Genomic DNA, 11,469 nt, shown 5'->3' on the forward strand with positions numbered 1-11,469 from the left:
ACCTAGTTTTTGTATCATCAATCGATAGACTATTGAATTCTGAGTAAAAATGTATTGACCTCCATATGTCTTAAATCTAATAGTTAACGAGATATTATCGAAATAATTTTCTTTCTTCTGTTGATAACATTTCGTTAACTATTAGGTTTGGGACATATGAGGTTCAACACTTTTATACTCAGAATTTGATACTCCACCCATGCAGAAAATGTTTGTGCCACAACATGTCCCCCTCTGAACCGTGCAAATTTTGTTCATAACATTTTTCCATACTATTATAAATAACGGACATTATTCGTTGTAATAACTCTATTTTAAAAAGATATTTAAAATGTAAATGTTTACACTTTTCGATAGTGTACATAAAATAGACGAATAACGTTAAAATATTGATTGTAATCCGCAGTACTTGATTGAAAAATAGCTACAAACTTTACAAACTAATACGCTCCTCTTTATGGACAAATTTTGCACTCAAAATATCCGTTTCAGCAGAAACGGTACACTGTACAAAAAGTAGAAATCTCAAGCTTTAAAATGATTGTTTTTTCATCAAATTTGGATAAATTGTAGCAAAGTTACAGCAGTTTCAATATTGTGCGAATTCTGAACTAGCTGTGGCCGCTGAAATCGGGCATACAGCCCACTGTGCGTTGTTTGACCCACTTTTGAAAACGCTGTCCTGATGTAAAGAATGCTTGTACCACTAAGCGATTCACCGTATCGTGAATACGACTCTCACTTTTTTTCCAAGCTGGCGTTGTTCTGGTCCGACGTCATCGGTGAACGCGGCCATAAGATTCCTGTGACAGCCTTGATCACGATCGATGGCCGCTAGATTCGGACGGGCCGGGCGGCGCAACGCGTTACGCAAATCGGCCGCGATTCTCGGGAGCAGCGGGGTAAGTAAAGCGACGCTGTCAATGATACACAGTGTACTTGAATTATCGGGCTCGACCGTGGAATGCCCGGTTCCACTCTGCTATCCCTTATTCACCGATCGCAGCCTCGAATCACGTTCTCGGGCCGATATATAAAGCAATGCCGACGATTGATAGACGTACCAGTGCGGATTCCGGTTCACCGGCGAGAAATAACGTCGATCCCAATCGTCCAAGCGACTGCACCGTTACTACTATGTTCGTTGACAGGGTGTTCGTGTGGGTGTTCCTTTCGGTCGTCGTCGACCGGATCGAGGCAGGCCCGGCCCGGATGCAGCGTATGACAGTTAGCAAGATGCGAGCGGAGGACCTCGAGAGCTCCGCCAGCGGTTATGTGTACAACCAGCAACAGGGTCTTCCGGTTTACTACCTGCATTACACCGATCACGGAAGTGGAAGCCACTATCACACACCAGACGCCGTCGTTGCCGCTGTCGCCGGGGCGCAGTACGTCGCTGCACCTGTTGCTCCTGCACCGATCCTGCAACCATACGCGCCTCTGGATAAAGGGACCCGCCAAGAAATTGTCACTTATGCGAACCACCAATTGCCCGATCACGTGGCGCTGCCTGTAGAGTCGAAGCCTCGGGCGCCTTACTATTTTGAAAGGACACTAGAGGGGAAAGGGAACGAGGCCGACAAAACGCAAGACAGCCAAGAGGAACATGAGGAGGAGGATAGCCATGAGAACGAGGAGGGTTATCACCGGAACGGAGATGGTGATAGCGATGAGGATATTCACGTTGATAATTCGTCGGAGGAGTTCGATATGGGTGATGAAAAGGGACACGGCAAGTTTTATGGCTCTCATAGCGATGAAAATGGTGGATCTCATGGCTCCCGTGGCGACGGCGGAAGCGCTTCCGAAGATGTAAGTGGGGACAAGTATGCGACGCAGGAATATTCTAAGTACGGGAAGAATGGGGACGAGGTTCATAAGAGTCGTCGCCAGTTTAGCAAAGGTGGACAGGGCGCGCACGATAACGAGCATCGCAAAGGTAAACTTGCTAAAGTTATAATACAGTTTCATTACAGGGGATCTACTAATATTACCGACTGCTTCAGAATATTACAGCGAGGCTGGCAAACGAGAGAAGGGGACCGCAGACCAAGGGGAAGCGCATGGCTCCCACGAGGAGGCTGTGAAAAGAGAGAAGGGCAGCAATTACGGGCATTCTTCCTATCACAAGAAGGGGGACAAGACCAAGGGATACCACAATGTCTACCACAAAGACGAGTACCAGAAGGAGACGGATTTCTACGACGAGGATCATAAGAAGGGTTATTTCGATAAGTTCAAGAAATTCGATAATGGTTTCAAAGGAGCCGAGGGCGAGTTCGAGAAGGGTGGCCATCACTCTTCGGGCCACGATCAGGAAGACAGCGGGAAGAAAGGGTATTACGACAAAGGACACGATCGTAGTCAGGATCAAGGTCACCGAGCTGAACAAAGGGAGAAATCGTATCACTCGAATCACGAGGATTACGCTGTCAAGGGAGGTTCAAAATCAGCCAAGGAAGACAAGTTCCACAAAGACTCCGGTTATCACTGATTCCAGCGGTTGTCATTTTACCAAATTGTGTGTTGTTGTTGCGTATTTATTATGTTCTACTTTATCTAATAAAGATGTACTATATGTATATACTAGTATTTTCTCGAACGGAATTTCCTTAAATGTAAACCGCATAAAAATTTCTTGCTATACAGACATACAGGGTGATAAAAATATTTCTGTAAAAAATTTCTAAAAAATGATATATACAAAAGTTTAATTTAATGATGCTTTCGGCGCTATCGTTTCGATCACTTATTGTTAGTAAATCTAGCCATTTTGCAATAAACTTTTCGAAAAACTTGCGTCTACAAGACAATATGTATATGTATGTATATACATATACAGTAGCGGACAAAATTTTAAGACCGCTCTAAAGAAGACGATAACTTTTTTAATATTGTACTATACGATTTGAACTTTTTTGGGAAGCTAGAGGAATTAGTTCACTAAAGGATGTGAAAAGAAATTTTTTCAAAAATTGCAATTGATCGGAATTATTGAAAAAATACTAAAAGTTGAATTTTTAATCAATTAAACATATTCTGAAAATTTCGTCAAAATCGGTCGACGTTGCAATGAGCTACAAACATTTAAAGATGGTAGAAATTGCAGATTTTCACGATTTATTGCCGAAAATCTTGAAAATCTGCAATTTTCACCATCTTTAAACGTTTGTAGCTCATTGCAACGTCGACCGACTTTGACGACATTTTCAGAATATGTTTAATTGACACAGATCTACAGAACGTATTTTAAAATTTTTTAATGTAGGCACACATAAAAAAGTTATAAAATGTAACTTTTAGTAGTTTTTCTACAATTCCGATCTATTGCAATTTTTGAAAAAATTTCTTTTCACATCGTTTAGTAAACTAATTGCTCTAGCTTCCCCAAAAAGTTCAAATCGTATAGTACAATATTAAAAAAGTTATCGTCTTCTTTAAAGCGGTCTTAAACTTTTGTCCGCTACTGTATATGTAATACAGTAAGTAGAATAGGTGAATTGAATTTGAGCAAAAAGGATATTAATACGTACTTGCTAAATATAATAACTTTAGTTATGTAAATTGAGCATTGAAAAACTGATTTGTCCACGCTGCTGGTTAAGAACGTACTGCGCGGTCACAGTGACCGTTTGAACAGAGTCCAAAAATTGAAAACATTGAAAACTGAAAATATAGACACACTAGTCTGAACATAAGGATCGATCGTTCTTAAATCAATATACATACATATGACGGTAAATTTGAAAACGTCCAACGATATTCAACACATGCTATTATACTAACCACAGGTGGTAGCTTTAAAAATCGATATTCCTGATGTAAGACCAGCAGAAAGAATGTATTTTCTATTTATATACAAGAGAACAGGTTCTAATTTAAATGGGTAGGACCCAATTATAAACCTTATAAAATTGGAAACTTCATCATAACACATTACTGGTTCAGTAATGCCACGTAATAATCATGAATCTTAGGCGTTTCGTACCTAAGATTTACGCTATGTTGTTTAATCATGTGAATCGTTTCCAGTAGTAACCTTTTTTGTAGAGGTTATGTTCTCTGTCTATTACTTTGGTATTGTCGAAGTGAAATGTATGGTCAAACTCAAGTGAATGCTTCGTCAAAGCGGTGTGTTGTGTTGGAGACAAGAATATTATATCGCGTTTATGCTGAGTGATACGTGTGTCTAGGTGTCTAGATGTTTGTCCAATGTATTCATGGTTACAATGCTTGCAAGGTTGCATATACTACATTACAACTTTTCAACATAGGTATTTTATCTTTAATGGGTGGAAACCAATTTTTCAAATTAAATGGTATGTTATCGATAGTGTGTATGCTAACCTTCCTGAAAATTCTTCTAATGTCATTAGAAATGTTGTTTACATATGGGATAACCACTGTATTCTTCCAATTTATTGGACCTTTTGCTCTGAACCTTTCTTCTTTTCGTTTTTCGACGAAGGGAGGATGGTATAGATCAAATACTCGTTCCTTGATGATGTTAGAAACGAGATTTTCAGGGTATCCATTATGTGTAAGTACATTCCTAATGAGTGACAGATTGTTTGATCTGAATTCAGGATTTGCTAAAAGGATGGCACGACCAATGAGATGTCAATCTCAATTTCATGTGTGAACTGTAGTCTGTTGTGAAAATGGTTAAAAGTGTCAACCAACGTTCTTACTTGATCAGGTTTGCAACAAGTAAGAATATCATCTACATATCTTTTATAAAATTTAAGTTCAAACGGTAATTTAGAAATGGAAACTTTTTCCAGTTCTTCCATTACTAGATTGGCAATGACAGGGGAAATGGGAGAGCCCATTGCAGTACCAAATACCTGTTTGTAATATGTATTGTTGAAACTAACGACATTTGCTTGTAGTACAAATATAACTGCTTTGAGAAATTCATCTCCTTGTATTGTGGTGTGTTCTTTTATCTCTTCCCAACGTAAGTATAACACCTGCATTGCCAAATCTACAGGAACGTTGGTGAATAACGCTGTAACATCTAATGATACCAGTTGTGAATCTTCTGGAACCTGAATGTGTGTGGGGTTCTGAGTTCCTTAACCAATTTCCAGCTGTCTACAGTATGGAATGATGTGTTACCAATAATTTTAGATATAATGCTAGATAGGAATTCAGAAAGTTTGTATGTGGGTCCTCCGATGGAAGAGACTCTAATTCGCCAAGACAATTGTTCTTTATGTGTTTTGGGTAATGCGTATGCTCTAGGTGTTACTGCATTATATAAGTGTTACTACTAGATTTACTAAGTGATCGAAACGGTAGCGCCGAAAGCATCATTAAATTAAATATTTAACATTTACGATCGATAATCGGGATTATTTTATCCAAAAGTTGTATAGAAAAAGTACAAAAGTATATAGAAAGCGTTTCGGATATTTCAAGGTTACCTTGATTACCTGTAAATGGAAAGACTTACATTTGGATCATCAATCGATAGAGTATCAAATGCTGTAGAAAAATGTATGGATCTTCATGTGTCCCAGTCCAATACTTAACGAGATATTATCGAAATAATTTTCAATACGTACCTACCTGCCTGGAAGCTGGCAGATGCTGGAACTAAGATCCCAAAACTTTGGTGAATACATATGGAAAATTATTTCGATAATATTGCGTTAACTATTGGGTTGGAAAGAAAGTTTCCGTAGCGTTTTCAAATTAAGATTCGAAGATAAAATTAAGGCATTTATTCATATGTTTATTCAATAACACGAGAAGTTACCTCGGAAATGGCAAAAAGTAGTAAAACAGAATGGAAAATATGTTACTGAATAAATCCATGAATAAATATCTGAATTTTAGCTTTGAATTTTTATTTACAAACGCTACGAACTTTCGTTCCAACCCAATATTAAATCTAGGGCTCTATCAATTCATGATACAAACGGTAGGTCTTTGAATTTAAAGAAATCAAGGTGACTTTGAAATCTCCGAAACGGTTTCACCCACATAAAACATATCATTTGTTCATATTAATACAAGTAACGGACATATTCAAGGTGTGCAAGTTATTGCAAGACGTGCAAGTTGTAGTATACCAACATATAATTTTTCTTTAGTTTTAAGGACTGATTTCAACAGAGCTTTATGCGTGAAATTTGAACTGCTACGGTGACAATAGTCCTGTTACAAAACCGAATGAGGTAACCGTCCTGGAAAGTGTTATTGATCCGATCTTTCGCGTTAGCTAATGTACCGTAGCATGTCCAACGCAAAAACGCGAAGCCACTGAGCTATCACAAGAAGCATCGCTAACCGGCTTGTCAAATACCGCAGATGTATTGCCAAATCGAAGTTTTGAAACAATAGTGGAACTTTCATTCCGGTCGATCATAAAAACTGCATCCAGGTCCGATACAGTTCCGCGGTGTACATTTAGTTCTCTTAGAACATTCGAATTTTAGTGCATGGAAATTCATTTCAAAATGTCCAATTGTCAACTATTTATTAACCCACGCAGGTTGCTCAGTAAATATTGAATAACTAAACATGTTATATAAAACGTAATAAATTACATTTACGTGTATATGTTGTACATTTTTGATTTGATTTGTTACTTTTCTAAAATAAAAAGAGAGAGGAGCTATTATTCACCAAAATTATCGATTTCTTTTATGTAAGAACAATATATAAGTATATATGCAAGCAATAATCAAATGAAAAAAGGTAGATAATTTCTGGACCGTTTTCATGATTTTCACCGATCACTTAAGAGGTTAACATACTTGGGATTATGTAATTAAAATTGGATGCATTATTTAACACTGAACCTACCCGTAGGAAATGACTGAACAAAATATTTAAGCGCATATTATAATCGAAATAAACTCTATTTGTCATTTTCTCAAGTCAACACCTGCCAGTCATTTTTAGTGCTCGGCAACTGCTAGAACAAACTTGTTGTACCATTTTGTTGATGTTAATGCTATCCTATAAATATTGGAACCGCTTGTGTTTTATTTTTATATCTTCTTTAACTAATTTTAACTAATTTTTTTAACGAACTTTTGCGATCATCTAATACAGCATCCTTAAGGTCTTGAGATACTTATTTATAAATATTAAATGTGTTTTGGACATTGTCGTCAATTACTCGGTAAGGAAAGTAACACGATATTTATAAACAATAGCTTTTATTACAGTATTCAACAAGGAGGTGGAAGGATAGCTTCAACGAATCGACATGGATCTCAAAAGTACATTTATTACAATCAAACACAAAGTTCAACGTAGCGCAACGCTTAACAAACATAACAAACCGTGCGAACAATTCTTAATGCCCCTTTTTGAATCCCCACGACTTATGGTCGTCGTGTCCTCCCTTCTTGCCATGCTGGGAATGATGCTCGTGATGCTCGTCGTGGCCACCGGAGCTCTTGTGTCCCTTATGATCGTGATGATGATGTCCCTTCTCGAAGTGTCCCTTCTTTCCATAATGATCGTCGTGTTCACCTTCGTCGTGATGACCCTTCTTGAAGTGGCCGCCCTTCTTGTGGCCGTAATCGTGATGATGACCGCCATGATCCTCGTGGTGTCCGGAATCATGGTGTTCGTCGAAGAATTCCTTGTCTTTCTTGAACTCGTCTACTTTGTGGACCTCGTGGTGTCCCTTGGTACTGTGTCCCTTTCCGTAGTGGCCATCCTCGTGGAACTTGTGTCCCTTCTCGCCCTTCTCGCCCTTGTGATGCTCGGAGTAGTATCCGTCGTCGTGATGATGGTCCTTCTTGTGGCCTTCTTCCTCGTCGTAGTAGCCTTTGTGCTCGTCCTTGTCGTGATGGCCTTTCTCACCTTTCTCATGTTGGTGCGACGACTTGTAACCTTTGTCGCCCTTGTCGCCATGTTTATGATGATGATCGGAATGGTGCTCCTCACCGCCGCCCTTCTCGTGATGATGATGAGACGCCGCTGCCTCCATGTCGACATCTTGCTTGCCGATCTCCCAGGCCGCTGTCAGACATTGACAGGCGACGTATGCCGCGAATAGCAGAATCACCAGACGGGACTTCATGATTCGAAGGGATCGGATCGTTGAGACCGAAACGTTCGGCGCCGACGCTGCGTTCGGTATGATTAATCCGGTGACCACGCTCGGATTTTATATCGAACGGGGAAAAATCGACGTTAAGGAAGCAGGACTCTCTTTCCTGGCTGTTTAGCGGGACGTTGCGAAAGTAGCGTCTCCTTAACCCGCTTAGCCCGCAATTCGTCGGTTCCAACCGATCCGGCACCGTCAATCGAAACCGTTATGCAACCCGATCGAAATCGCCGCGCCGGCTCTCTCGCGGGATCTGTTCTGCCCAGTGTGCAAACGATAATCTCGCTCTTTTTCGGTTTTTCTGTCGCTGTGTGTCGTTACGTAACGGTCGTAATGCGATTTCGATTCTCGCAACGCGACACGACGCGACGGCCAAAGCTTTGAATCGTAATTAGGGTTTCGGGTTAAAGAAACCCGTAGCGATTTGCTCGATCGAGTTTTTATGTGTCAACTATCGCTGCCAGAAGTTTTTGCTGCTCGGTGGGAACGCGTATCGACTCGCCGACCTTTTAATTCGACGACAGCTTTAATCAAATTGCTCCGTAACGTCGCATTACAGAATGATCGGTCTGCTTACGATGAATATAGATCGTATCGTATTTATCGACGCGAACGCGTGTCATCGACCGCAACACTGTTGCTTCTTTTATTGAATTCTCGACACGGTTGGCCTCCATGTCGAATACTCGTGAAAGGCGATCATACTGTACACAATCGTCTACATTTTCCCGCGTCGCGTCGATCACATTTCGCGCGCGCGGAGTTCCGCCGCGCCACGCCGGCGGACGAATCGATAAAAATCACGTTCAGCTTTAATTGACGAAAGTGAGACGCCGATTGTGCAAAGAAATTCGGTGAACGGTGAAAACTAAATTTTTCACCCGATCGAAGAACGACCGATCGTTTTGTAATCCGTCGCGCGCCGCCCGGCGTGCTCTACCGGCTGCAAATTGATTGACTTTTTTACGGCAAAAAAGACAATTGCCTATCGGCACCGTATGTCTGCCGCGACGCAACGTTCGTTCGCGTCACAGTCAATTGGAAAGGGGTGGTTCAGGTCGAAAAAAGTGTTCATCGCGATCGACGTGTTGCGTTTTGATTGCGAGACGAACAGTTACGTCTGACCTGGAGCAACCTTCGCGCAACGAAACGGACCACCGGGCTGAGTTTACGAAATATGGATCCCCTGTATCAACTAGATGGGGCAGAGCTTGGAGGAACGAAAGCGATTACGTAGAGATCGCCGGTATCACCGCTGGTATATAAGGTTTGCGTTGAATTGACATGATCAGTCGGTAGCACTGGTTGGTCCACAAAGTATCAGTATGACCAGAAGTTTGTGGCTCTGCCTCGGCTTGGCCGTGGCATGTACATGCGTCTCCTTGGCCTCGGCTAGACAGTTGAGGAGCAAGAGGGACCTCGAGGTGGCGGCCAGCCACCATGGTGGTGGAGGTGGCGGTGGTGGCGGTGGCGGTGGCGGTCACGAAAGCGGCGGTGGTCACGAGCATCACGGCAGCCATCACGAGGAACACGGTGAGAAAGGGGAGAAGGGTTACAAGAACCACCATCACCACGACCATGGCGATCACGGTCATTACGGTAAGGATCACGAGGAAGGACACCATGGGGAGCATGGTGGACACAAAAAAGGGCACCACGACGAGCACGAAGAGCACGGAAGCCATCACGAACACGAGGACGGGCACAAGGGTTCGAAGTACGGGCACAAGAAGGGTCACAAGAAGGGAGAAAAAACCCACGGCTATCACCACAAGGCTCACAAAGATGAGTATCATAAAGAACACAAGTTCTACGATGATTACCACAAGGGTGGACACCATGAGAAACACGGGAATCATCATGGACACCATGAAAGCAGCGACGGCCACCACAAGAAGGGTGGCCATCATCATTCCGGACATCATAGCGATCATCACGGCAAAAAGGGACACTTCGATAAGGGACACTACGACGACGACCACAAGGGTTTCCAGGGTAAACATGGATACGACGAGCACCACGCGCAACACGAGGATTATGGCAACAAGCATGAACACCATGGAGGCAAATCTCACGGATACTCTAGTGGAGACGGACATGGAGGTGGCGGCGGAGGTGGTGGTGGCCACGGAGGCGGCCATGGTGGACATCATCGACGTTAGAAGAGAACCAATGAAATTTTGTTTTGATTCGTTGTCGTATTTGTTTTTTATTCTGTCGTTGATTAATTTTAGACATTATATTGGAATTTCTCGTGTTCGATGTTTTCATTTCGATGATTAAAATATTTCAACTAAATCACTCTTCTTCTACGTTCAATTTAACCCCACCCGTAGGATTTAAGCCAAAAGCATAAAATGCTGAGGCACGTTGAAGGACTGATTATACTTCTATGTGCTATACAATTACATTTTCTTAATTATGAAAATACCGAGTACTTACTCTTCGTACTCTCGAATAAATATACAGTTTGAAATTGAAACTTTCAGTTTTTTTAAATACACTATTTGATATTAGTTCTGTTCCGTAAAGACTAACTCATTACTGAAAACTACAAACAATTTGTAGTAAAATATAAAGATCAAATTATCGCTGCATAATAGAAAGTATTATGCAAATATACCTATTTGCACCTAAATATACCTATAGTTCATCGATAGAATGTTACGCCATTGAAAATTCAAATGCACGAGTTATTCATATTCGTAAATTTTATAACAAACGATAATTATTTCCTCTGCCTTGTATTATAGATTCCTTTCAACTAAAATTGTACAAGGTCACTAACGTATATTAACTGATGTCAAGCGCAACAACTTTTATCCTAAATATTTTTTTATTGTGATAGTCGAATGTTAGTTTGACATACATAAATGGCTCAATACTTTTTCTGTAGAGAATATCGAGCTGCATTGATTGGAGCATTAAAAACAGACAATTCCATAAAGCAGGGCCTCTATGATCTTCATGTGACCTCTACGCGTCCTTCTATGAAGAAACTATTTACACCGGACCATGACCTCCATAAAACCATTCAGTTGTTATCTAAACCTTTTTTTATATATCATACAGTATTCAAGTAATTGTCATGTGAAGATTGAAACCGGTTACTCTGTATGCAGGGTGAGTTCGAAGAAATAGAACACTTAAGTATCTCCGTTACTTTTCGTTATACAAAAAAACTTCTTAGGACAAAGTTACACTGTTTGAAGGGCCACATGTAACGGTGTAAGAGAAAAAATTTTCGAGGTCATTTTTTTACGAGATTTCAAGCTCATCGATATTTTTTTAAATGGAATGAGTTATTTTTTATTACATCAATCGATGCAACTGGACATTCATTATAAAAAAGTATTCACCTATGTATGTCGAAAAGTTAGTAGTTCAGGAGA

General features: G+C 40.8%; 3 protein-coding genes across 4 annotated transcripts; 2 read left to right on the forward strand and 1 right to left on the reverse strand.

Moving 5' to 3' along the window:
• Positions 1-310: 310 nt before the first annotated feature.
• LOC143218081 (uncharacterized) lies at positions 311-2,872 on the forward strand. Of its 2 annotated transcripts, XM_076443070.1 has the most exons (3): positions 315-902; positions 1,152-1,939; positions 2,007-2,872. In XM_076443070.1, exons 2-3 carry the CDS (start codon positions 1,213-1,215, stop codon positions 2,492-2,494), a joined length of 1,215 nt encoding a protein of 404 aa, XP_076299185.1. In that variant the 5' UTR covers positions 315-902; positions 1,152-1,212; the 3' UTR covers positions 2,495-2,872. The 2 variants fall into 2 exon arrangements, with proteins under 2 accessions (XP_076299176.1, XP_076299185.1); XM_076443061.1 differs by having other exon boundaries at positions 311-1,939.
• Positions 2,873-3,442: 570 nt separating this feature from the next.
• Positions 3,443-9,245, reverse strand: LOC143219164 (uncharacterized). Its single transcript, XM_076445050.1, has one exon. The coding sequence runs from the start codon at positions 8,048-8,050 to the stop codon at positions 7,316-7,318; it is 735 nt and encodes a 244-aa protein (XP_076301165.1). The 5' UTR covers positions 8,051-9,245; the 3' UTR covers positions 3,443-7,315.
• A 104-nt stretch (positions 9,246-9,349) lies between these two features.
• LOC143219159 (uncharacterized) lies at positions 9,350-10,370 on the forward strand. Its single transcript, XM_076445035.1, has one exon. It carries the CDS (start codon positions 9,403-9,405, stop codon positions 10,237-10,239), a length of 837 nt encoding a protein of 278 aa, XP_076301150.1. The 5' UTR covers positions 9,350-9,402; the 3' UTR covers positions 10,240-10,370.
• Positions 10,371-11,469: the final 1,099 nt, after the last annotated feature.

This window comes from Lasioglossum baleicum, chromosome 2 (assembly GCF_051020765.1).
Source record: "Lasioglossum baleicum chromosome 2, iyLasBale1, whole genome shotgun sequence".
In the NCBI taxonomy this organism is placed as follows: Eukaryota; Metazoa; Arthropoda; class Insecta; order Hymenoptera; family Halictidae; genus Lasioglossum; species Lasioglossum baleicum.